Source organism: Antechinus flavipes, chromosome 2 (assembly GCF_016432865.1).
Source record: "Antechinus flavipes isolate AdamAnt ecotype Samford, QLD, Australia chromosome 2, AdamAnt_v2, whole genome shotgun sequence".
Taxonomy (NCBI): domain Eukaryota; kingdom Metazoa; phylum Chordata; class Mammalia; order Dasyuromorphia; family Dasyuridae; genus Antechinus; species Antechinus flavipes.
Window position 1 is genome coordinate 652,420,729 of NC_067399.1, and position 27,179 is coordinate 652,447,907.

The 27,179-nt window shown below is 41.2% G+C and overlaps 1 protein-coding gene across 1 annotated transcript in view; it reads right to left on the bottom strand.

Annotated features, from left to right (window-relative positions):
- Positions 1 to 27,179, bottom strand: part of SCAPER (S-phase cyclin A associated protein in the ER) — a 362,563-nt gene that overhangs the window by 18,346 nt on the left and 317,038 nt on the right. The window contains exon 29 of the mRNA XM_051982442.1: positions 22,167 to 22,316. Within this exon, the coding sequence (XP_051838402.1) occupies positions 22,167 to 22,316 (150 nt within the window). The remainder of the gene's footprint in view (positions 1 to 22,166; positions 22,317 to 27,179) is intronic.

Here is a 27,179-nt window from a genome sequence, read left to right on the forward strand (position 1 = left end):
GCTTTCTCAAGTGAAATAAATGGTCTCTCAGATTTCTTCTGCTTTCATCTTTCTGTCTTAAGTACAGTCGGATGAGGTTCCAATTAGGGTCCATTAAATGCTCAAACTGATTCATGAGTCATTTTAAAGTTTCTTTTCCTAACCATGTATATTCATGTGTCTGTCTGTCTGACTGTCCGTCTGTGGCACATTACTGGGTTAGCGGTGACCCCTGGAGAGAGAGGACTTCTGGTGTTTGGTCTCTCCCACTCCAGCACCCATTGAGGATCATCTGCTTGTCACCTGCTAGGTATAATCATCTGAAGAACAGTCACCACATGTGGGTTCCCTCTTTGGAAAAGGAGGAGGTGAGTAATGGAAAGCTGGCAGCTAGCAGACATTTATCCCTAGGCAACAAACCCGTACCAGCTTTGGAAAAATTGGAAAATATTAAAGAGTTTTGAGATGTCGCTCCATATAATGTAGAAGCATCTTCTTATGGGAATGGTTCTACTCAAAAATGGCAGACACAGGACCCCTTCTAAGGAATGTCAGGGGGTATTTTCCTGGCAATTCAGAGCTTTCTCTCTTTCTCTTGTGGTCTCACAAATAGGAACAAGATAGGGATAAGCTTTCTAGCTTCCATTAAATCATAATGCAGTAACTGAGGCTCACAGAGTGCAAATGGCTTATTTAGGGTGACAAAATGTTCCAGAGCTGGTTTATCATTCCAATTTTTCCCATTAGAACACATTATGGCCCACATGCCTTAAAAGGGAAGCAGTCCAAGAATTCGCAAATGCTAGTGGCAAAAAAAATACTTTTTGCTTTAATTTACCAGTCAAAGTAGTATCAGGGATAAGAGGACCTGAATAGACTTGCTTGCACTCTAGATGCTAAATAATCAATTGACATACAAATTAGGCTCCATAATTCAGGAAAAGAGAAATTTAAAAATGCATGTGATTTGAACTGATCCATAAAAACAAAAGATTAATAAAACATTCTTTAGAGTAGCGTAGAGCAGAGGCCATGATATGGCCTGGTAGAAAGACTATGAGATTTATTATTTTAAGCTTTGTATCAAACACTATCTGTTTTTTATCCCATGGCTTTGTTGATATGCTCATCTTTCCTTGAATGAACCTTTCTGGGCAACAGAGGAAACCAGTCACAAAATGGCCTGGAGAATGATGGTCTTTGTTGCATTCTAGCCTCAGAGTCCAGAGGAGATGACAGACATAGAATTTAGGTGGGACCAGATGCAAGTTCTAATTCTAACTTGCTATAAAAGCAAATAATTTTCTTTCTTTGAACCCATTTCTTTATCAAGAAGAGGAAGGGCTTGAAACTCTAATATCTACAATTCCTTTTAATTCGAGTATGCTAACAGCCTGTTATATTGATATATCGGAATTGGATTTTATATTTCTCGAGTTCTCAATGGGTAGGGGGAGGAGTTAAGGAAATGAGGAGAATCTGAATCTGAAAATAAAATAAAATTGTAAGATGAAAAAACAATCAGCTGAATGAATGAATGAATATATAAAATTGTGTTGCTTAAAAAAAGATTATGATATTCCATTAGCTGACTGTGCTTTACACAGGATGGGTGTTTCTGAAAAGTTATACATAGATGTTTTGAAAAATAAACAAAATCACATTATTTAATGTCCTCAAGGAGTTCACTATTACAAAAATTAATCCTATGATTATTTTACTCCTATAAAATAGATTTTTTCTATTATTGTATTTTATTTTTTTAAATATTTGCAAAGATAGTTTTCAACATTCACTTCTTTTTTTTTTTTTGTTTGTTTCACTTCTGATCTTTTTTTTTTAAATTTTATTTTTAATAATAACTTTATATTGACAGAATCCATGCCAGGGTAATTTTTTTACAACATTATCCCTTGCACTCGCTTCTGTTTCGATTTCCCCCCTCCCTCCCTCCACCCCCTCCCCTAGATGGCAAGCAGTCCTATATATCAACATTCACTTCTGCAAAACTTTGCATTCCAAACTTTTTTCTCTTCTTTCCCTGCTTTCCTCTCTCCAAGACAGCAAGCAATCTGATACAGGCTAAACATGTGCAATTCTTCTATACTTATTTCCCACATTTGTCATACAGCATAAGAAAAATCAGATTAAAAGTGAAAAAAAATGAGAAAGAAAAAAAAAACCCAAGCAAACAAACAACAACAAAAGGCGAAAATACTATGCTTTGATCCAAATTCAGTCAAGAACTCATTATTTAAAGGCAAAGGAGTGCAAAGGTAAATTCTTCTATAAAGTAAAGAGCCAATGATTGATTAATAAACTTTCTAGTTTGGTTTTTCATATATCAGGTTCTCTTCAAGTATGGACATGCTTTTTAATTTGTGATAATCCAGGTTATTAGGTCAGGGATGATTTTTTTAAAAATAAGTTTGTAAATTAACTATCCAGGAATAATAGATCTTGTCTAAAAGGGCTCATATAAGTGTGTATCCTGATCCTGGGCTTTGCCAGGCCCAAGACATTAACATCATTTGGCTAAAACAATCACTACTTCAATCAAAACAAAATTAGAAAGCTCTTTCTATAATTGGATTCTAAGACAAATCAAGAATCACAAAACCAGAGAAACAGGTTTGAAAGCAACTGATCTCCTTCTCTTACATTTTTAGCCCCAGATTTAGTTAAGGAACTTTGCCAAACCCAGTAAAATGTTTTAAGGCTCATATATTCAAGGTGGTGATAATCTCTCCTGCGACAGCACTCCTAGAAAGAGCTGCTTGTAATGACTCACAGTCGCACTCTGGATTAATCAATTCAATCCAACAAACATTTACAAGGTGCCTAATAACCTCAGGGAGAGAACTAGTGCAAGTGCTAGTAGACCTATTTTGTAGATAACTCTCCTCCTTAAAAGAACCCTGAGGTTCAGAGATTAAATGACTTGCCCTGGCCCCAAAGCTGGAAGGTGAAGTCAGGTGTCTTGCTTGACTTTAAGGGCAATGCTATTTCCTATAGTCTATACTGCTGCACATTTCCTACCCTCCAAGAATTCACAATTTAGTCTAAGGAGTGATTTCTAATCTGAACATTTTAGTATGGCTTCATTTCTGGCTCTACTGACAGCCTCTTACTAGTTTTTTGACTCAGTTCCTTCAGGATGACTGGTCAGTCTTATGATGCACCAGGTCTTAGGGAGACAAGTCCCTCCTTTGAATTCTCTCTGGAGGAAGAGCAGAACCATCCAATGCTAGAGCAAGAACAGACTCTGGGTGTCAAATGAGGCCCCTGGGTCTCAGAAAGTGGAAAGAACTTATCAGGGGTCACCGAGGACCAGCCCAGCGCAGCCTCAGATCTGCCAGTTCAGCACTCACTCTACCATGATAAGGTTCTACTTATGAATGAAGTTGGATTTCTGTTTTTTACTCCAAAACTTCCTGTCTTGACAGAGGTGTTTCCTATGTGATTGTAGATTGCATCCTAATAACCTATCCTCAAGTGATTAATTTGAGAGGCTCCTTTTACTTTAGTCCCAGGCAGGGCCCAGGACTGTTTAGATTAACTAATGGCCTCTGGTTAAACTTTGACTCAAGATTCCTCCTATCTTTATTTAGTTGATGTCCATTTGACATCAGGATCATAGACTTTCAAGGGAGCAAACAGTCTGCTGCTGAAAATGTAATCCACTGTTCCCAAATTTCCTGTCCTTCAGACCTCTGCTTAAGAGGTCTGGATTTGTCTCCTGAAAAAGTTGCTACTTGTCTGTGAGCAGCAGCTCCATGGCAGGAGGTGATAAATCAATTGGATGTCAGCTTTCAGTCCTGGGCTAGTGACTATCCTGGCCTTTTAGTGTTTCTGTTGTGGACTGCTGATGAGGGAATGTGAAGCTATCTACAAGCTGGCCTCTACTCATTTCTAGCATCTTAATTATGGGGAAGCAGCAGTATGCAGAGGAAAGCCATTGGAATGTGGGGATCCAAAGACCTGCTTCCTTTTATACTTACTATGTGCCATCTGTGAAATGGGAAGATAAAGATCCCTGCTCTGCTTGCCTTATTAGCCTTCATTTTTATAAGATTGAGTTCCAAAATTTTCTCCCTCCCTTCCCTATATATGTACTCTCATGTAAGATATTTTCGCATTTGTCACAGCTGTGAAAGAAGAAACAGACTTTTAAGAAGGGGAAAAATGATGAGAAAGAATAAGTGAAAAAAATTGCTTTGATCAGCATTCAAGGCCCATCAGTTCTTTATCTGGATGTGGACAGCATTGTGCTTTGTACTTTTCTTGGATCACTGTGCTGCTGAGAAGAGCTTCATATTTGATTATCACACAATGTTGCTAGATTATGTACAATGTTTTCTTGGTTCTTAATTTTCCATCAGTTTATACAGTCTTTCCAGGTTTTTCCAAACTCTGCCTGTTCATCATTTCTTACTGCACAATAGCATGCCATTACATTCGTATACCACTGCTCAGTTATTCCCCAATGGATGGGCACCCTCTCAAAATTCATGGAAAGAGCCACTATAAATATCTTTGTAAATGTAGGTCTTTCCCCCTTTTTATGATCTCTTTGGGAAAAAATCTAGTGGTGATATTATTGGGTCAAAGGGTATGCATAGTTTGTCCAAATTATGTACCCATTTTTACCTTATCTTGCTATACAGTGTGAAATTTTGGTGTACAGCCATCTTTTGTCCTATTGTTTCCCAGTTTTCACAGCAGTTTTTGTCAAATAGTGAGTTTTTAATCTCAAAGGCTGGGGTCTCTGGATTTATCAAACACTAGATTACTATGGTTATTAACTACTGTGTCTTATGTACCTAATCTATTCCACTGATTTACCCCTCTATTTCTTAGCCAGTATCAGATAGCATTTATGCTTTTAATATAGTGTGAATTCTGATATTGTTATATTACCTTTCTTTATAATTTCCCCACCCCATAAATACCCTTGATATTCTTGATTTTTGTTCTTCCAGATGAATTTTGTTATTATTTTTCTAGCTCTATCACCTAAGTAATGCTCTGGCTGCATCTCATAAATTTTGGTATGCTTTCTCATTGTTTTCACTTTCTTCATTGAAATAACTGATTGTTTTTATGATTTGTTCTTTGACCCACTTATTCTTTAGGATTAGAATAATCTATCTTTCCACTGTTCTTTGTTGAATACGATCTGAAAAAAAGAATACATTTAATATTTCTGCCTTTCTACATTTGCTTTTGAGAATTTTATGCCATATGCTGCTGAAAAAAGGTGTATTCCTTTACATTCTCATTCAGTTTTCTCTACAGGTCTTTCATATCTAACTTTTCTAATTCTATTTATTTCCTTAGTTTCTTTCTTATTTATTCTTTTGGTAGAATTTATTGAGTTTTGAGAAGGGACCCTATTAGTATAGTCTTGCTATCTATTTCTTCCTGTAACTCACTTAACTTCTATAAGAATTTGGACTGGTAATACTTCATTGTCTGTCACTGAAGTCCTTTCTCCAAATAAACTGCCAAGCAATCAAACTCTACTGCAGAGAGCACAACTCTGTTAGGCTGGCCACATTGTTCAAATGCCAAATGTATGCTTGTCTAAAAAAACATTTTATGGAGAACTCACAGAGGGTAAGTGCTCACAAAATGGTCAGAAAACAACGATACAAGGACACTCTCAAGTTATTTCTTAAAAATTGTAGAATCAATTGTATGACATGGGAGACACTGGTACAGGCTACCCAGCATGGAGTCCCCTCATCAAAGAAGGTGCTGTGTTCTATGAACATGGCAGAATTAAATTAGCCCAAAGGAAATGCAAGATGCACAAAGTTAGAGAAACTACCCCAAATGTTCATTTGTTTCTGACCTGTGGTAGAGCATTCTGAGCTTGTATTAGACTGATCAGCCACAGTCAGACAGACTGTAAGACTAACTTGACTAACACAGTGATGTCATGTTGGTCTTGTTTGAGAACAAAGGACAACAACCAACCTTTTAGGAAGAGTTTTTGCTAAGATTTCTGTAATGACCGCGTATTTAAAATCAGCCAGAGTCAGGAATTCAGGTTAAGGGAAAAAAATCTTCATTCTTTATTGAAGTGAAGAGGTGACTAAGGATTGTGATAGCAATATGGGCAAGAAGGATTGCGATAGCAATATGGGCAGCTGCGACAGGAAGCCAGCTAGCAGAGAGAGACCTGAGCTGAAAAGCCGTTGCAATCGCAATCGCAAAATGCTCCCAGTCTCTCCTTCCCCTTCCTTTTCCACTCCCCTGCCTCCACTCACCAAAATTGTCATTTCCTATATAACACATCAGGACTTGCACAAAGAGTGGGCAGGGGCCATTCTTTCTCCAAGCATATATATTAACAGAGTATGGTCCAATTACTATTTAGCCTCATCTGCTTGGGACCTCAGTGCATCAACTCAAGCCTCAGCCCATTACAGATTTCCTTCCTTATCTCTTTTAATTAGGTCTATTTTTGCTTTTATTTTGTCTGAGGTCGAGATTGCTACCCCTGCTTTTTAATTTTTTTAAACTTCAGCTAAAGCATAAGAGATTTTGCTTTAGAACATTATTCTCTTTATGTCTCTCTGTTTCAAGTGTGTTTCTTGTAAACAATATATGTTGTAGGATTCTGGTTTCTGATCTACTCTGCTATCGGATTTCATTTTATGGGAGAGTTCATCCCATTCACATTCAGTTATGATTACTAACTGTATTTCCTTCTATTCTATTTTTCCTCCTGTTTGTCCTCTCTTTTTACTTTTCCCCTGCTCACTATGTTTTGCTTCTTTCTGTTACTGCTTTTGATCTTCTCTCCCTTGTCGCTTTCCCACCCTTCTTTACTGGCTCTCCTATCCTCCTATTTCCCTCTTAGATAAGATACATTTCTATCTTCAACTAATTGTGTCTATTATTCTCTCTTTGAGTTAATACTGAAGAGGGCCATTGTCCATCCTTCCATCTTCCTTTCCATAGGTTTTATGTACTTCTTCATGTGAAATAATTTAATGCATTCTATCTCTCCTTTCCTTCTGAACCCAGTTTACCCCTCTCTAAGGGATAAGAATTCCTTATTTTTCATGTCATTCTCTCAAATTCATATTAAATCTGAAGCTTCTGTCTGGATATATTCCTCCTGGAGTGATAAAATTTCTAAGAATTACAAAATATCACTTTCCCACATAGGGATATAAACAGTTTAGCTCTATTGAATTTTTTATGTTTTCTTTCCCCTTTTTACCTATTATGCTTCTCTTTTAGTCTTATTATTGGAGATCAACTTTTTGACTTAATTCTGGTCTCCTTATGAAAGCTTGAAACGTTTCTATTTCATTGAATGACCATCCCCTTCTCTTCCCCCTTCCTGATATATTATATTTAGTTTTGTTTGATAAGTGATTATTAGTTGTAATTCTAGCTCTTTTGTCTTCCAGGATATCATGTTCCATGACTTCTGGTCTTTTAATGTTGCAGCTGCTAAGTCCTGTATAATCCTGTTTGTGGCTCCTTAATGTTTGAATTGTTTCTTTCTGGCCACTTGCAATATTTTTCCCTTGATCTGATCTGAAACTTGGCTATAATGTTCTTTGGAGTTCTCATTTTAAGATCTCTTTCTTTAGGTTATTGGTGGATTCTTTCATTGCCTATTTTGCCCTCTGCTTCCAGAATATCAGGGCAGTCTTCCTTGATAATTTCTTGAAAAATGCTGTCCAGATTTTCCTTTTGATCATGGCTTCCAGATAGTCCAATGACCCTGATATTATCTTTATGGATCTATTTTATTTTTCCATTGAGGCATTTTATAGTTTCTCCTACTTTCCATATTTTCAAATTTATTTGATTGATTCTTAATGTTTCATAGTCATTAGCTTCCACTTGCCCAATTCTAACTTTAAAGGATTTGTTATCTACACGTATCTTTTGTACTTTCTTTTTTTGTTTGGCCAATTGTACTTTTAAGGAGTTGTTTTCTTCAATGGATTTTTGTATCTACTTTTCCATTTGGTCAATTCTACTTTTTTATGCAATGGTTTTCTTTTTCTAAGCTGTTGATTCTTTTTTCATAATTCTTTTGCATCACTCTCATTTCTTTACCCAATTTTTCTTCTATTTCTCATATGGTTTTTAAGCTTCTTTTTGAGCTCTTTCACGAGTTCTAAGTTTGAGATGACTTCCTGTTTTACTTTAAGGTTCTACTCATAGCTGTTTTGACATTGCTATCTTCTTCTGAGTTTGTGTCTTGATCTTCCTTGTCACTATAAAAATTTCTATCACTAGATTCTTTTTTTTTTTTTTTTGATTCTTCTCTTTCTTCCTCATGCTGCACTAATGTTGCCATGAGGTCCATGGATGACCCTTATATTTAAGCCTGCACTGTGAAAGTGTGGTGCTATTGGAGTGGTTAGGAGCAGCTTATCTGTTGCTGAGCTGGGGTTCTAGTGCTGACACTCTGACCTCTGGAGGCTGAATATTTGCCTGGGACTATGCTAAAGCATGGGACAGTTCTCAAATCTGGAATCTGCATGTTCTCCTTTTTATTTTCAAAATATATAAATAGATAATCTTCAACATTCACCCTTGCAAGCCTTTTCCCTAGATGGCAGGTATATGTGTTAAACATGTACAATTCTTTTATATATATTTCCATAATTATAATGTTTTACAAGAAAAGTCTGATCAAAAAGGGAAAAAAATGAGAAAGAAGAGCAAGCAAACAACAACAAAAGTGAAAATACTATGTTGTGATACACACTCAATTCCCTCAGTCCTCTCTCTGGATGCAGAAGGCTCTCTTCATCACAAGATCATTGGAACTGGTCTGAATCACCTCACTGTTGAAAAGAGCTACATCCATCAGAATTGATCATCCTATAATCTTAGTGCTGCTGTGTACAGTGTCTCTTGGTTCTACTCACTTTATTTAGCATCAGAGCATAAGTCTCTCCAGGCCTCTCTGAAATCATCCTACTAAATGTTCCTTATTAGAAAAATAATATTCCATAACATTCATATACCATAACTTATTCAACCATTCCCCAAATGATGGGCATCCATTCAGTTTATAATTCCTTGCCACTATAAGAAGGGCTGCCACAAACATTTTTGTACATGTGCATCCTTTTCCCTTTTTAAGGATCTTTTTGGGATACAAACCCAGTAGAAACACTGCTGGATCAAAGGGTATATGCACAGTTTAATAGCCCTTTGGGCATAGTTCCAGAATGGTTGGATCAATTCAAACTCCAAGGAGAGATAATTTTCAACACAAACAGATCCTTTTCCCTTTCTTGTGCTTTTTTGGTTAAGTGCTTTGTAAATGTTAAAGTATTAAAGAAAATGAGTTATTGTTAAGAAGGCACATGTTTTTGAGCAAAGGAACTGGGGGAGATACAAATATAAGTAAAATTGGGCACCTTCCCCCATGAAACTGTGACTTGATTTGGAAATTTTAAATTAAGTTTGCTGAATTTCTCAGTAACCCACTAGTAGTTCAGTGTCTATTAAAGAATAAGTCTAAACCACCAATTCTTTGTGATAGTTACCACTCCTATTGAGCCAAGGATGATGTGAATATATTAGCCATCTTCTTAGTGACTCTAATGCTCAGAGAATTAGAATTTATTGGTAGGATTGTCTGATCCTGTGGAGTAGACTGGTGGTGGAGATGGGACCTGAATACTAATTATTAGAGAGAAACAAATTCACCTGGCCAGAGGAAGAGAGAATTGTTCTGGAGATGGAAGGCCCAATCCAAGTCAAGGACAGCATCTAGGAGAGCGAGCAGAATGTCAGACCAAGCCAAGTGAGAATGACCTCAGCTTGGGAGCCTTGACACAAAGCTGCAGGTCATCAGGACCTCACAGAATCCCAGAAACTTAGAAAAGACTTCAACAAGCACAAAGGAATCCAACTTAAACTTTACTAAGAAGTACTTGGAGGATGCAGGAGTCACTAGGAATGTTCAGCTCTCCCTTAAAAGTTGCTTAAGCAACTTTTCTTAAACTAGCAGTGTCTCATCGGGATCATGCTCCTTGTGTGCTCTGCAGAGGCACCAAGGTCAAAGAGTGACTTCTCTGTGAACCACAAATGAGTCCAGCTAAGAAGGCAAATCTCTGAGCCTGGCAGACTGTCATTTCCGCAGAGGCACTGCACTGTGGGCACCAAACCAAGGCTGCTCTCTGGCCTTGGGTGCCTTGGCTGACCACCCCCACAGATCATGGCTGGACATTCCCTTCATGTCCTGTTTATTCCTTCCAGGCAGCAAAAATCCTAGGTAAGTTGGTTTCCTTCAGGATAGTTGACAAATAACCTCACAAATGCTTCTAAACACTTGGGGAAAAAAATCCAGTCCCTTGTGGGAAGCTATGGCTCATTCTAAACTACTCCACTGTGAAACTTGCTGAGAAAGGAGGTAAGGCAATGAAAGGTTCATTTTGCCTAATGAGAACTCAGTGACTTCTCATACAAATAGCTCTTCTTTAGGCTGGCTGTCAAATTTCTGCATCTTGAAATTAGCTAAGTCACTCACAGGATTTGTTAAGGCAAACAAATCCACAAAAATTGTTTTCAATTAGAGAAGTTCTACTTGGTAGAAAAATAAATCACATTTTTCTTCGCTGTACTAATATGAAAGGTAATTTAGTTTCCGAATGATTACACCTTAAAGTTCTTTCACTGGATAAAATGTATTTTTGTTTTATGAACAAAACCTTATATATCACCCACAGAATGAAAACATAGAAAGCTGGATATTTTTTTTGAGCTATCATATTCTTTTTTTATTATAATAACTTTTTATTGACAGAATCCATGCCAGGGTAATTTTTTACAACATTATCCCTTGCACTCACTTCTGTTCCGATTTTTCCCCTCTTTCCCTCTCTCCCCTTCCCTAGATGGCAAGCAGTCCTATATATGTTAGATATGTCGCAGTATATCCTAGATACAATATATGTGTGCAGAACCAAACAGTTCTCTTGTTGCACAGGGAGAATTGGATTCAGAAGATAGAAATAACCCAGGAAGAAAAAAATGCAAGCAGTTTATATTCATTTCCCAGTGTTCTTTCTTTGGGTGTAGCTGCTTTTGTCCATCATTGATCAACTGAAACTGAGTTAGGTCTCTTTGTCAAAGAAATCCACTTCCATCAGAATACATCCTCATACAGTATTGTTGTTGAGGTATATAATGATCTCCTGGTTCTGCTCATTTCACTCAATTAATTTCACAATTAATCAGTTCATGTAAGTCTCGCCAGTCCTCTCTGTATTCATCCTGCTGGTCATTTCTTACAGAACAATAATATTCCATAACATTCATATACCACAATTTATTCAGTCATTCTCCAATTGATGGGCATCCATTCATTTTCCAGCTTTTAGCCACTACAAACAGGGCTGCCACAAACATTTTGGAACATACAGGTCCCTTTCCCTTCTTTAGTATCTCTTTGGGGCATAAGCCCAGAAGTAACACTGCTGGATCAAAGAGTAAGCACAGTTTGATAACTTTTTTGAGCACAATTCCAGATTGCTCTCCAGAATGGTTGGATTCATTCAAAACTCCACCAACAATGCATCAGTGTCCCAGTTTTCCCGCATCCTCTCCAACATTCATCATTGTTTTTTCTTGTCATCTTAGAAAGCTGGATATTTGTATGAGAACTTAAGAAGTTACTGCCAACTCATCCTTTGACAAATAAAGTGAAATGCAGACTTTGGAGCCTGTTCTATTACAAAGCAGGTTTGCTTTCAATCTCTGCTATTCTGAGGTTCCATCTCATAGATTTGGTGCTGTAGTTTACAAAATGGGTGTGACTCTGGGCAGCTTGCTTTTGAGGAGAAGAAATGGATAAAGTAAGATTGTTTGAGCAGGTATTAAGCATCCTCTAAACAGTCAGAAAGCTGAAATCTATTTTTGAAGAACTTTGCCTCAAAACACAGTGTATATCTCTCAGTACCAACAGATGTTTGCAGGGTTGGAAATCAATGATTTTTTTTTTCACTTTAATAGTCTGAGTCAAAGTTTCCTTGGATCATTTTTAGAATCACAGAATCATAGACTGTCAGAATTGGACGGGTCCTTGGAACACACCGAAGCCAAACTCATTCTACACCCTTTGCTGGTCGATTGCAATAGGCTCCCCTTAGGTCCCCTCCCCTATCTCCGCCCAAGTCTCCCCCTGCTCCAATCCAGAGTTGCCAAGTTACACAAAGTCCCCTCCACCATCAAACTTCACCCCACTTGATTTGACATAACTCCGTCTCTTTCTACTTTTGTAATATTCTGAGGGGCCGCCCCCTTGCTCCACCTCCCAGGCATCTTGGGCTGTTCCCCCTCTCCCTCCCCTTCACCTCTGTATCTTGCCTTTTCTGGCTTCCTTTAAGAGCCAGGTCAGATTCTACCTTCTGTTTCTCCTGATACCCCAGGTGGCCTGTGCCCTGCCCTCCAAGATGACCTTAAATCCACTTTGTATGTGTTCTGTATATGGCTATAGAGGTTCCCGGCTGTCTCTCCCAAGAGAGCAAGTTACTTGAGGGCAGGGACCACTTCTCTTTTGTCTGTGTTTCTTCACTGCCTTGTATAATACTAAGTACAAAATAGGTCCTTAATAAATGATCAGTCTTTGAGTAGAAGAAGAGCTGAGGCCCAGAGAAAGAAAGGACTTCCCTCAAATGACATGGATCTTTTGGGGAACAAAGAACAGTCTTCTGATTGCTGGTCTGACAGGTCTTTCCCCTTCACCACACTGCTTCCTTCTTCACAGCAATTAGTTTGAATCATTCTTTGCTTACATGGTCATTTCTTTCTTAAATCTCTAGTTCTTAACTCATACACAGTGAGTAAAGGAAATAAAAATGAAGCACAAAAAAAAAAATTCCTGAAAATCCCAAAAAGTTTGGGCAAAGGGGCCACCAGGCTCTTTCTTGCAGGGAAATCTTCAGTTCTGGTGCCCACAACTCTGCACTGGCTATCCTGTGCTGAGATGTACCTCTCCACCCCATGCCTGGGATGTGGCCCTCTATTCCATGCCCGGGATGTGCCCCTCCACCCCATGCTCAGGATGTGCCCGGGATGTTCCCCTCCTTCCCCTCTCCCTTCTGAAATTCCTGGCTTCCGTTGGAGTTCAGCTCTCCCAGCCAGCCTCCCAGCGAGCCGATGTGTCTGGGTGCCAAGGCCTTTCCTTCAGAGCATGTGAACATGCATTTGTTTTGATTGTTTTTGGAGATGCACTGTATCCCTAGCATCATTTCTGGCACACAGTGAGTGCTTGATGATGAAGATTAGTCTTCCCTCAACAAACATGCAGGGAATGTCCTGGATTAATTAATTCAGTCCCCACAGCGTGCATTTTGAAGCACTTTAAGGTTTACAACAATCCAGAGAAGCAGTGGAATCCAACTATGAGTTCGGATTTCCTGATCCTTATCTTTCAATGTAAGAGGCTTTAGCAGGTACTCATTTTTGTAAGGAGTAGATAAATAAATATCCAAGAGTGCAACCTTTTCTAGAAAGAAAGCGATTCAGAAAGAAAGCTGGCAGCTCCAGAAGGTTATCCCCAGCCCTTTCAAGCCCCTTATAGGAGCAATAACCTTCAAGAATGATATGAATATGCAAAGTCTCTTATTCCCAACATGGAAATGTGCAGACAGGCAAATCATCTGTCATTCCCTTAATTTAATTATCAGTCCACATTCAATCATCTAATATAAAATGCAAATAAAGTGAATGGCTGACAGCATATCCTAATTATATTCATTATAATAATTAAATAGGACAGAATTTAGAAACAGAAATGAAAGAGCCATAAAACACATGGAGATTTTTAATTAAAACAACAACATTTTAATTAGAAACTGTAACACTATAGTAAATAGATGATTGGCTTAATCAAAGATAAGGACATTAATTTTATTACACAGGTTTCTCTTCTGTGGCCATGGTTAGTGCCAGGGGACCTATCCCCTTCAGTTAATAGGCTAAATGGTGGCAGATACAAAGGATCAATTTAATGGACAATTTTTGATGCACAATAGCTGCATAGTGAAACTACTTTTCTTTATAGCCCTATATCCATCCCAATCCCCAGTTTTATAGAAATAAAAGTACAAGCTGTCTTTACAAAATGTGGTGTCTGAAAGGGAGCTGAAAAATGGTATAGAAGGACTAAAAAAATTAAGTATTCCTCTTCCCCCTCCTGAATAGCTTTGATTTCTTGATAGTTTGGAAATCTGCTTTCAGTTAAAAAACCCCAAATATTCATTGCAGAGTATGAGTTTCAGATTAGGAGTCAGGAGAACTGCATTCCCTTCTTAGCTCAGACATCTAATTGCATTGTGACTCTGGGTCTCAATTTCTTCACCAGAAAAATAGAATTATTGACTTTGACTTGGATAATAGGATCACTACCAGAAGTAAGAAGACTAGAATCCAAATCGAAGTCCTACCCTTACGCCATATATAAGCTGGGGCAGGTTCCTTCTTGCTAGCTCGGAAGTCCAGTGATTATCTGATCTTAACTTATTTCCAAGGTCACTTTCTTATACAGGTAGCTTATACTTTTGTCTACTTTTTCAATCTTTTGATTTTGTTCTGGTATTTCTTTGTTTCTGATGGAGTCATTGATTTATTTGGAGTTTTCAGAATCTGATTTGCCATTCTGTCTTTAAGCTACTTCTCTACTTCTTTCCTTCAGAGCTTTGTTATCTTTCAAATTCTTTCCTCCAGAACTTTTGTTTCACTTTTTTTTTTTTTGCTTTCATTCATTTCCCATTCGCTACAGTGCTCTCTAACATGTCCTTGTTGTGGATCCTTCTCTATACCATTTACTCTTTTTTGTATATGTTGTCTTTCTTCATTAACTGTAAGTTCCCCAAGGGCAAGGATTTTTTTTTTTTTTTTGGCCTGGCACTTAGTACTGTACTGAATGTTTATTAGTTGATTAGTTCTAATAGGTCCCACCTCTATCTATGTGGTCCTTGTGAAAGATTCATTTTTGCTTTTGAGTCACTTTTTGCCATTATTATGGAGTCTATCATGCTTTCCTTTGGAAGATCTTCAGAGTCACAATCATTATGCTCCGAGATGTTTTCTTTGATGCAGTCCTTTCTCCAGCTCTTCAGCAGGATCCACCCTCCTGCTCTTCTTTTTGCCTGAAGAAGCTATGGAATAAGTGGGCTCTGCTTGACATCACCTGGCATTTTCTGGCTTACTGTGCTGCCCTACCTCTAGGGCATCTTATGGCATCTCGAGAGCGAGTGTGCTGGCTGGAGACCTGGAGTGTCTCAGTCAGGACACTCAAGGCACACTGGTGGCTGCTTGCTCCCTGCATAATCCCACATTCCCCCTTGAATCCAGGGCTTTCTGACTTTCCTGGATTTTTTAAGGAGAATCTTGCCATGTATGAACCCAGAGGCAACTCCTGTCTGCCCAAGCTGGGGGCTGTGGCCTGGACTTCAGGCTGACTGTGCATTCCGACAGTGGAAGAAGTCACCTACTGTAATTTCTCATGCATTTACTTCAGATTTGTGAGATCTGGGTGGTCAGTCTGTCCGTCAGGTATGTGTCTCAGTCCGAAGGCCTGCAGACTATTCTTTAGGCCACATTAGGAGAGACCTCAGTGATATAACAGTCCAACCCCCATTCTGCAGATGCAGTGAGTGATTGACCAAGGTCACAAAAGTAAGTAATGGCAGAGGTGGGATTTGAAGCAGGCCTATTGACTCCAACTCTCTCTAATGCTTTGATGGGTCCCAGACCCGAATAACTTCGCCATTTCTGCTGGGAGGTGCTAGAAGCCAAGCAATAGTAGTGAATCCTCCACAATGTAATCTAATCTCAGCTGGGCCCTCCCTGCAGCAAGGCGATTTTTGAACTCTCTCCCCAACTGACTGTATCACACTTGAATAATTGCCTTTCCTTCTCTCGAGCCTCCCATATCACACTTTCCCTTTGCCCTCTCAGCTGACAACCTTGTTTCCTCTTTATGAGAAAAGAGAGACCTTTTTCCACGATTGCCTCCTTTTTCCTTACTCTACAAGTCTACTTTTTTCCAGTCTTTCCTCTATGTGGCACTTGATCCCACCCCTGCCTGACTGCCAGAGGGGGCCTCCAAAGTCATTTCCCTCTCATTTTCCAATTTCTAATCTTTATCAATAAGCTCATTCCCTTTGGTTGTTGTTATTGAATCGTTTTAGCCACATTCAACTTTCCATAATCCTGTTTTGGGGTTTTTTTTGATAAAGAAGCTCATTCTCTGTTGCCTTCAGAAATACATGCTATCTTCCCTCATCCTTAAAAACTTTCACATGGTCCTACCAGACCTTAAAGATATCACTTTTACATGCCACTTCACCACTCAGACTGACTAAGATGACAGGAAAAGATAATAATAAATATTGGAAGGGATGTAGGAAAATTGGGACACTAATTAATGCATTGTTGGTGGAGCTGTAAACTGATCCAACCATTCTGGAACTATGTCCAAAGGGCTATCAAACTGTCCATATACCCTTTGATCCATCAGTGTATCTATAGGTCTGTATCCCAAAGAGATCATAAAAAATGGAAAAGAACCCACATGTGCAAAAGTGTCTGGGGCGGCCTTTTTTGTAGGGGCAAGGAACTGGAAACTGAATGGATGCCCATCAGTACAGGAATGGCCAAATAAGTTATGGTATATGAATGTTATGGAATATTACTGTTCTGAAAGAAATGACCAACAGGATGATGTCAGAAAAGCCTGGAAAGACTTACATGAACTGATGCTGAATGAAGTGAGCAGAACTAAGAGAATGCTGTATAATGCAAGATTACGTGATAACCAACTGTGATGGACTTAGCTCTCCCCAGCAATGCAGTGATTCAAGACAATTCCAAAAGACTTGGGATGCAAAGTGCCATCTGCATCCAGAGAGAGAACTATGGAGACTGAATGTGGATTGAAACTTAGTATTTTAATCTTTGTCTTTTTGCTTTTTCTTTCTTGTAGTTTTGTTCTTTTGTTCTAATCTTTCTTGTAGAACATGACAAATATGGACATATATTTAAAAGGTTTGTATATGTTTATCTTATCTCAGACTATGTCAGACTCCTTACTGTCTTGGGGAGGGAGGAGGTAAAGGAAGGAAGGAGAAAAATTTAGAACACAAAATCTTACCAAAAATGAATATTAGAAACTATCTTTATATGTAATTGGAAAAATAAAATACTAATGAGGAAAAAAAAAATGTCACCTACAGCTCCTTTTCTAGACAATTTCTTGAAAAAGATGGACAATCTCACTGTATCCATGTCTCCTGCTTTCCCTCATTCCTCAACCTTCTGCCATCTAGCTTCAGATCTCATTGCTCCCCTGACACTGAAATTACCCGATATGACGGTCCTGACCTAGGAGCTGCACCAGATAGAGCTGCCTCTCTCTCCTCCTCTCACTGCTGTCTGCAGAATGGGCGTTCTCGACCATAGAAACTTGTTCTTTTGGTCTCTGTAGTCGTAAGGCTTGACAACAATTATGAAAAACTGATTATTGCTGATGACAACAAACAACAATAATAAAAAATGACAATGGTGGGTGAGAGCGGTAACAACAGTGACGGGCTTGGCGGTGGGCTAGCAGAATGAGAGCCAGACTCCAGGCAGGAAGGCCTGGATTCCAGTCCTGCCTCAGACACATGTTACCTTGTCACCAAGCACACGTCATTCACTCTCTCAGCGCCTAAGTCACAGAGGAGTTGATGATCAGCAGTTTGAGGAAGGAGTTTCTCCCCCATTAAAATCAGAGGTCTAGACCAAATAATGAGTAATAATAATGATGCTACATTCTGTTACTTTTTATTAAGCTATGAAAAAGCAAGGTATTTTAGCCACTGCCCAATAATCTATAGATTAAAAATAATACGGTGATTTGTGACAGATTCATTTTTTAGATGAGCCCAATAAAAAAAGATGGGAAGAACTAGATTATGAATGATAACAATCATAACCAAAACCCCAAAGAAGGAGGATGAGGAAATTTATAGTTATCTACAGGCATACTGTGGGAGATATTTCAGATTATGTTTCAGACTGCTACAATTAAAACAAATACCACAATAAAATCAGTCACATGATATTTTTGATTTCCTAGTGCAGATAAGTTATGTTTTTACTTTACTGTAGTCCATTAAGTATGCAATAGTATTACACCTAGAAACACCGAGGAGAGGGAAAGGGAGAGAAATGGTGAATGGCCAGTTGCTGGAGCAGTTGGAAAATACACATTTATTAAGCTTGTAGTTTTATAGCAATGAGAAGATAAAACTATTACTCTTTATAGATGACATGATGGTATACTTAGAAAATCCTAAAGAATCAAAAATCTACTTAAAACAATGAAAATATTTAGCTAAGTTGTAGGATATAAAAATAAACCCACACAAATCATTACCATTCTGTTACTAAGAAAGCCCAGAGGTAGAAAATTTTCATTTAAAATAACTGTAGACAAAATAAAACATTTGAATGTCTACCTGTCAAGGCAAACCCAGGAACTATAGGAACACAATTATAAAATACTTTTCACACAAAGTCAGATTAAACAATTGGAAAAATATCAATTGCTCACGAACAGGCATTTTCTACCTAATTAGTCTACTTATTCAATGCCATACCAATCAAGTTGTCAAAGAATTAGTTAATAGAATTAGAAAAAATAATAACAAAATTCATCTGGGAAAAGAAAAGGTCAAGAATAACGAGAGAATTAATGATGCAAAGGATGGTAGCCTAGTAATACCAGATCTAAAATTCTATTATAATTATTATAAAGCAGCAATCATCAAAACCATCTGGTACTAGCTAAAGAAAAAAGAAGGATGGATTGGTGGAATAGGTTATATACATGTGACACATAATCAATAATTATGGTAATCTACTGTTTGATAAACCCAAAGATTCCAGCTTATGGGATTAAAAACTCATTATTTAACAAAAATTGTTGGGAAAACTGGAAAATGATATTTCAGAAACTCGGCATAGACTTTTATTTCACACCCCATGGTTAAAAGGTTAAAATGGGGAATGTGATTTAGGCATAAAGGGTGATACTATAAACAAATTAGGAGAGCAAGGGATAATTTACTTATCAGATCTTTGGAAAAGGGAGGAATTTATGATCATAGAAGAACCAGAGAACATTAAGAAATGCAAAATGGATAATTTTGATTACATCCAATTAAAAAGTTTTTGTACAAACAAAACCAATGCAGTCAAGATTAGAATGGAAGCAGAAACTTTGGAAATAATTTTTATAGCCAGTAATTCTTATAAAAAGCCTCATTTCTAAATATAAAGAATGGAGTCAGATTTATAAGAATACAAATTATTCCTTAATTGATAAATGGTCAAAGGATATGAACAATTCTCAGATGAAGACATTAAAAGCATCTAAACGTCTATGAAAAAATGCTCTCAATCGCTTGATTAGAGAAATGCAAATTAAAGCAACTCTGAGGTACTACCTCATACCTATCAGATTGGTTAAGATGACAGGAAAAGATAATGATAAATGTTGGCGATGTGAAAAACTGGGACACTAATGCATTGCTGACGGAATTGTAGAACTGATTGAATCGTTCTGGAGAACAATTTGGAACTATGCTCACAAGATTATAAAAGTGTGATACCTTTTGATCCAGAAATGCTACTATTCAGTTTGTCTCCCAAGGAAATTATAAAAGAGGGGAAAAGAACCACATGTGTAAAAATGTTTGTATCAGTTTTTTTTTTTTTTTTTTTTTTTTTTTTGTGATGGCAAAGAAATGGAAATTCTTTGTTCACTGAGGAATCCACTGGGGAATGGCTGAACAAGTTAGGTTATATGAAAGTAGTGGAATATTATTGTTCTATAAAAAATAATGAACAAGCTTATTTTAGAAAGGCTTGGAAAGATTTACATGAACTGATGCTGAGTGAAACAAGCAGAACCAGGGAAAATATCATATACAGTAATATCAAGATAGTGCGATGATCAACTATATAGATTTGGTTCTTCTCAGCAGTTTAGTCATCCAAGGCAATCACAATAAATTTTGGATGGAAAATGCCACTTGCATCCAAAAAGAGAACTAGGGACACTGAATGTAGTGCTAGATTCATTTTTTTTTCCTTCATTTTTTTTCTTGTGGTTTTTCCCTTCAGTCCTGATTTTTCTCTCCCAAGATTCATATGGAAATATGTGAAAAAGAAAGAAAATACATGCATAACTCCAAAAATGTTATTTTGCATGTAGCTAGGGAAAATAGAAAGAAAAAAAGCTTGTCATCCTATATAGGTGCAATTCTTGGCATCTCAAAACAATTACAATAACAACATCACAGATCACTGATTATCATAACAGAAATGAACGGGTATAAAAATAATGAAAAAAGTTTGAAATACTGTAGAATTTTAAAAACACAACCCAATGTGAGCATGTGCTGTGGGGAAAATGGCACCAATAGCCTTGTTTGATGCAGGATTGCCACAAACTCTCAATCTGTTTAAAATTTTGAATCAAGTGAGAAACAGAAAAATGATGCACTTTTGGTATAAAGAATGACAGAAGAGTTAGGTCAAAGGAGCTAACAGAGATTCTATCTTCACTGCAAAACTGAACATGACCCATACATGGTGATTAGAACACGCCACAGCAGCACACAAATGAGTAGCAAAGCACTCTACTAGTTTCTTCTAAGAATTCTTCTAATCTTGTGATGATAGTACCTGTCTTAACAGAAGGTACCAGGTGTCTATTAACTAGAACGAGAGCACCAGTGATCCCTCCAGACGGAGGATAATTATGCGTTTTGTACTTTATGCAGCACGTTCCTAGATTCTACCATTACAAATAATTCTAAAAGCATCGACAAAGGCAAAAATTCATCGGCTGAGGAGCAAAAAAAGAGCGTGTGGAGAAGTCTCGGGGAGGAGACGGGCACTCGCTGTTGCTTTGGCAGTTACCCAACAGGTGTCTACAAGCGCCGTGACATGCAGAGTCTCTGGGACCACCGCAGTGTCTAAGACTAGTCCCATTCACGGCTGGTAGAATGGCAGAATACCCCACGCCCACAAGGAAGCCCCCGGCACCCGCGCTCTCGGGAGAACTCGTGAGATGGCGCCGGTCTCCTCCGGCCTGGCTTCTTAGCCAGTTCCTCGGGCGAGGGAGCACAGGGGCCGGGCCCAAGTGGGAGCTCGGGCGCCCCTGCCCCGGCCGGGCTCCTGCCCAGGTTTCTGTGGCGGCTCTGGGCCTTCACCCACCCCCTCACTCACAGCGAGGGTCCCGGGCCGAGGGCACCTCCAGGCAGCGCGCTCCCAGGCCCTCCTCTCCAGCCCTGACCCTGGGTGTCCGAGGGCAGCCCAGAGGCTTCCTTCCTTCCCCCCAGCCCGACCATCCCTCTCCCCAGAAGCGGGGCCTCGCCAGGTCCCTTCCCCGCGGCCCCACGGCTAATCCTCCGGCTGGACTTCGTGCTTAGCTTCACCGCGCCTCTGCTTCTCTCCGTCCACCCCTGGTCTGCCGGGGTGCCCCGCCCCCCCCCCCAGGGTCTCCCCGCCCCCCCCAGGGTCTCCCCTCCCCCAACTGCAGAGGCGGTTCCACGCACTCCTGAGGCGGCTCAGCGCCTTTAACGCGGAACAGAGAAGGCTTCCCAGGCCAGCTCGGCCCTTCCCTCCTCTCCCACACTGTGACTCCGCTCCCGGGGCCTACCGGCCGCCCTGTGGCCACACTCCGCGCCTCCCCTCCCCCCTCCCGGGCTCCTCTCCAACTCAGCAGCTCTGACCTCCGAAAGGCCTTCCCTGGTGCCGCCCCTCCCCCCCAGATGACCTTCGTTTCTGCCAAGCGCACACAGATACCGACTGTCCGCACAAAGGCCGCGCCGCCTCCGCGCGAGAGCGGGAGACTCTGGGGCAAGGGGCCCAGCTCTGCGTCTGTTTCCTCCTCACTTGCCCCGCGCCTGGCCCAGAGAAAGGGCCGGACGAAGCCCTGCTGACTGACTGGCCGACGGGCGTGGGTGAGCAGGAGGCTCGGTATTCCATCTGCGCGAGGCCGATGCTTCACTCGGGCCGACCTTGCCTCTTCTCGCTCTCCACGCGCCCCTTCTCCCAGAGAAAGGAAACCTGGGAGCTCACAGGCCGCCCCAGGCAGGGAGCCGGAGAGTGCTCGGTCCGCCTCTTACCTGGTTGTCGGGGTGGTTTACGGTGAAGTAGCCCACACAGATGATGACTTCGTGGAGCAGGACTTCGCAGGAGTGGTGGGCGCAGTGCCACAGCAGGGAGCTGAGAATGTGCCGGAATGCCAGGGACAGCCCTTCTGCACCTACGATGGACTGACAGAGGGCAAAAGGGGTCATTTGTAGTCGGAGGGGTGGCCCCTCCCCCTGGAGGAGCTTAATTAAAATAAGTAACAAATGACTTCTCGTTGCTCTTTCAAGGGAACCTCCAACACCAAACCTTCCCGCCAGCCCACTCCGTAATATATAATGTGAACTTTCCAGCAAAGTCTGTGACCCAATGCAGTCTGGGGGGGGGGGGGGGGGGCAGCTCCCGGCCTCTCCCAGTAATCACACACATGGTTACCTGGAAATGGGAAAAAGAGCAAAGTGGGCCCTTTCAGAACTTAACTGGCCACTGTCTGCAGGCTGCGCCGGGCCATTTGGGGAACGGGGCAAGGGCGGGACGCGAGGCCCTTAGTGCTATATGAAGCAAGGAGAAAGCCTCACTTCTGCACAAGGGGCAAATCCCGGCTGCACTGTTACCTGCGAGCTCCGAACAGAGGAGAAAGACGAGGAATAATGAACAGCTTTTCAAATTCCTCTTGCCAAGTATGCTGTCCACAGCTTCCTGCTCAGGTCTGGGTTGGCCCAGCAGGCCTTAAGGGACCGGCCCAGCTCCAAGACTTGGAAATAAACAGTTTCAAAAGTGGGAGGTTTCCAAGATGGGGGTGGGGTGGGGAAGGGCAGTTGGGGCCTCTCAGCTTTAAGGCTTTCTGGTGTACTTTCTAAACTCGGCAAGTTAATGGGGGTGATGGACCAGAGTCCAAATGTACCTGTGGCCTCTATTTAGTAAACATGTCAAGCAGACAGAGTGACCCAAGGTCAAGGGGGAAAAGCGAAGCCCAAGGACTAAATTTAACTATCTAGAAAATGAAACGAGGCGACAGTGTGAGTCTTCAGGAACGTGGTTCATCTTGAATGTTCCTTGACTTTGTCTTTGTCTTTGTTCAGAACAAATCTGTCATGGTGTCCAAGTGATAGAAAGCATTGTCCCCAGTACAACTCAGTCCAGGCTGCAAAATATAGCCATTTTAGCAAAGACTTCTGAAATGAAATGAATACACATTTCTGAAGGAAAGCTAAATAAATCTTCAGCATTAGGGTCACCGGCCTGAGCAAGAATGACACGTTCCAGGTCCCAGGGCAAGTTCGGGTGCATTCTGCTCCTTGACATTTCTTCTGGCCTGTCCTTACTTCATTACTTATATCCACCTGTAGTGTAACTTCAGGCTCTCTATTGAACTATCAAGAACAACAGATCTAGGGACATGTCAGTTTGAACAGAAAAATTAAACCCATTTTTTATTTTTATTTTTTTTCCTTTCCTTTTCCTTTTTTAATTAAAGCCTTTTGTTTTCAAAACATATACATGGAGAATTTTTCAACACTAACCCTTGCAAAACCTTGTGTTCCAATTTTTCCCTCCCTTCTCTCTACCCCTTCCCCAAAATAGGAAGTAATTGTTAATATGTTAAATATGTAAACCATTTTTAAAGGAAATGATTTCTTCTTTGTCTTTGGGAGCAGTGCTGGATTTGGACTCAGGAGACACAGATTCAAATCTTAGCTTTAATATGTATTTAGTTATCTGACCTTGAGCAAAACTGACATGAGGTCAGTGCTTTGTAGGTAAGTGGGATCTGTCATGATTTAGGCAGAATTACCCAATCAGTATAGGGCTCATCATCCAGGGGTTACAGCTATCCAAAGAAAGAAGACCTACATTATCCTAGCTTAGGGCTCAGCGAGCCAGTACTCATCCTGGAATTTGACTGTTTTCTGAAGCTAGGAAATACTATTCCTGTTTTATTGGCACATAATGAAATGGGCCCAGAACAAGCAGGTGGTGTTCCCCAAACTGCTCCCTTCGGTCTCCACCTTCTACTTAGTTTAAATCATGCTTGGCATTTTTCTGTCTCCCCATTTTGAATGTGTCTTGTGTAATCTTCTCATTTTCTAGAGAGAAGAGTCTGGGCAACACATTTAGAGATATTTCCACAGTGTTTGTTGGAAGGGCTTTGGATCTCTCCTTTGGATCCCTTACTTTGCTGTCTGTACTGTTACAGTAAGTTAACTCTTTGACTTAGTTTGAAGAGACCCTAGAAATTATCAGTTCCAATCTCCTCATTCTTGAGGAAAGAACAGCCCGGAGAGTGGCAGGGACAGGCTGGCTCCCCTCATCGGGCTCCCCGTCTGGTGTCCTTTCTGATCTGCTCAGATCCCAAATCCTTGTTGCTCTGATTGGGTCACCTGCCTCTCCAGGATCCAATAGGACCTTCACCATCAACTGAGTATTCAAGGCTGCTTTTATTTGTCTCTTGTTCTTCCTCTAGACAATGACTTTTGTGTCATGGACCCCTTTGGCAGTAGTTTGCCCATGGACCCTTTCTCAGAATGATGCTTTTAAGTGGAAAAACCCCACACAGGATCACAAAAGAAAATTAATGACATTGAAATATGGTTGCCAGACTAGAAAACAAGTTCCCAGGCCAGAGGCTAAGCTATCCAAACAGCCCTTACTACTTCTTAAGGTCACTTTTCCAATCAGCCTTCTTAACATGAGCAATCTGACGAGAGTGTAAGGAAAAGTTGAAGGGCAGCCAGGTGGTACGATGGCTAAAGCTCTGGTCTTGGAATCAGGAAGACTCCACAAAATTATGCTGTCGTAATAACATTTTTTATATTATATAATTATTACAGTGGATCAGATCCTGCGCATGTCTGGAAAACAGATCTCTTCAATTCCTTCTAGCTTTTATTTAAGGAGATTATGAAGTGGGCACCTCTTTTGTGATGCTGTTCTTGACTAATGGAAGTGCGTTTAAAAACATTCCACCTTCTACATATTTTCTTTCCTCACTCACCACTCCCTAAAATGCCCTGAATCTTCCATTACCCAAAGTAAATACTTTCTGTTTAATCTGGAGACATCTTCATGTTTAGTCAGTGGTCGTCCCCATCGGGGAGCTCTTTCGGGAGCTCCTTGAGGGCAGGGCAGGGCTCTCTCTCGTGCCCGGTGCCGGTTCAGGAGCCGCAAGTCAAACATGACACGTTTTTAATCACGTCAACAGTGAGGGTGGCCTTTCCTGCAGATGCTAAGGAGTGACTGCCCACAGTGGTCTAAGGGCCAGGGTGCAGATGCGTACTGGCAGCAGGCCAGGGAGGATGATGGCAACAGGCTCTCTCCCGTGAGCTCTGGTTTTGGGGTGCCAGCTTATTACAAGACAGAGGTGGCTGCCAGGCTGCAAAGGCTTCTTTTAAATGGTACTGGCTGCCCAAGAAAGCAAGAGGAAGCTGGAGATCCACTGGGCTGGGGTGGGGGGAGGGAGGCTGGGCAGGAAGGGGAACCAGGAAGCTGCAGAATGGGAACAACAAGGAAGGAAAGTCCGGAGAAGTGCCAGGTGGGAAGCAGAAGGCCAGGGGACGTAGAGTCCAAAAGAGCCTGCTGGGGGCAGGGCAGCAAGCCGCTCTCAAGCGCACCTGGCAGAGACACACAGGAGGCAGTGTCCTCCTTCCGGAGCTTAACTTCCACAGAGGAGACACAACAGAGCCAGGTGAGGGTGCCGGAGGAAGGCCTCGTGCTAACTAAGGAGACTAGGAAAGGCCGGGACTGAGGGAATCTGGGGGAGAGAGGTGGGCTGCATTTCAAGCAGGTCGGACAGCCTGGGGAGAGGCCACTAAGGAATGGGAGGCTAAGCCGGGGGAATGACAAGGAGGCCAGTGTATCTGACAGGAGAGGGCAGGAAGGGAAATGATGTGGAGTGAGGCTGAAGAGAGGTCGGAGCCGGATGGTAAAGGCCTTCTGAGGCCCTCCAGGCCGGCCAGTCCAACCCCTTGATTTTACCATTGGGGTAACTGAGGCAGAGAAGGTGAATCAGAATCTGAATTCAGGTTTTCCTTATTTTATTCCATAGTTAACAGGGGATCACTGATGCTACTTGAAGAGAGACATGACATGGTAGTTTCTATGCTTTGGGAAGATTCTTTTGGCGGTTTTTGTGGGAGAGAGAGAGATGCTAAGACAGACATGCAGGGAGGAGGCCAGAGGAGATGTGGGAAGTGCCTGAGCTAGGGAAGTGGGCTTGTGAGTGAAGAGAAGGGGGTGCGTGTAAGGAGGGGATGGGACAAGAGCAGAGTCCAGACCGTGGAGGAGCTGATGGAGGAGCCGAGGCAACTGGAAGAACGCTCTCAATGGAAGCAGAAAAGTCAGGAGAAGAGGGGGAATTTGGGGGAAGTGAGTGAATTCTCTGTCAGATACGGTGGGCCTGAGAGGCCTAGAGGACATCCAGCCAGAGATCTTCAACAGGTGGTCGGAGATGGGAAAAGGGAGATCAACAGATGCTAGGGCTGGCTACATGGACCTGGGAAACATCTGTGTAGAAATGTTCACCGAACCTGTGAGAGTTGAGAAGGTTCCTGAGGGGAGGTAAAGGGAGAAAAAGCAGAGCTGGGGGTCCAGGAAAGAGCCTCGTGCTTTCACTTGGGAGCTGGACAACTGAGGCTGAGGATAACGGTACTGTACAGAAGACTGGGAACTAGTCCGACAGGCAGAAGGAAAACCAGGAAAAGCCACATCACAGGAGTCCAGAGAGAAGGACGTCAAGGATTCAGAGAGCCGAAGACAAAGATGAGGAAAATGCCATTGGCTCGAAGAATCAGATCATGTTTGATGTTGAAGAAAGCAGTTTCAATCAAATGGTGAGGCTGAAAATGAGGCTGAAAGGAATGGAGGCGAGGAGGTGACGTATGCATCTAGATCTGGCTGGGAAAGGATGAGAACTTGCGGGATGCTAAGGAAAAGCTCATGAGCACATTAAGCTATCAAGAGCACAACAGACAGCTTTGGGGTTTCGAATCCCAAAATTGTCAGACAGTGGGTGGAGGGCTTAGCTTCCACTTAGGTCCAGCCTGGAGGTC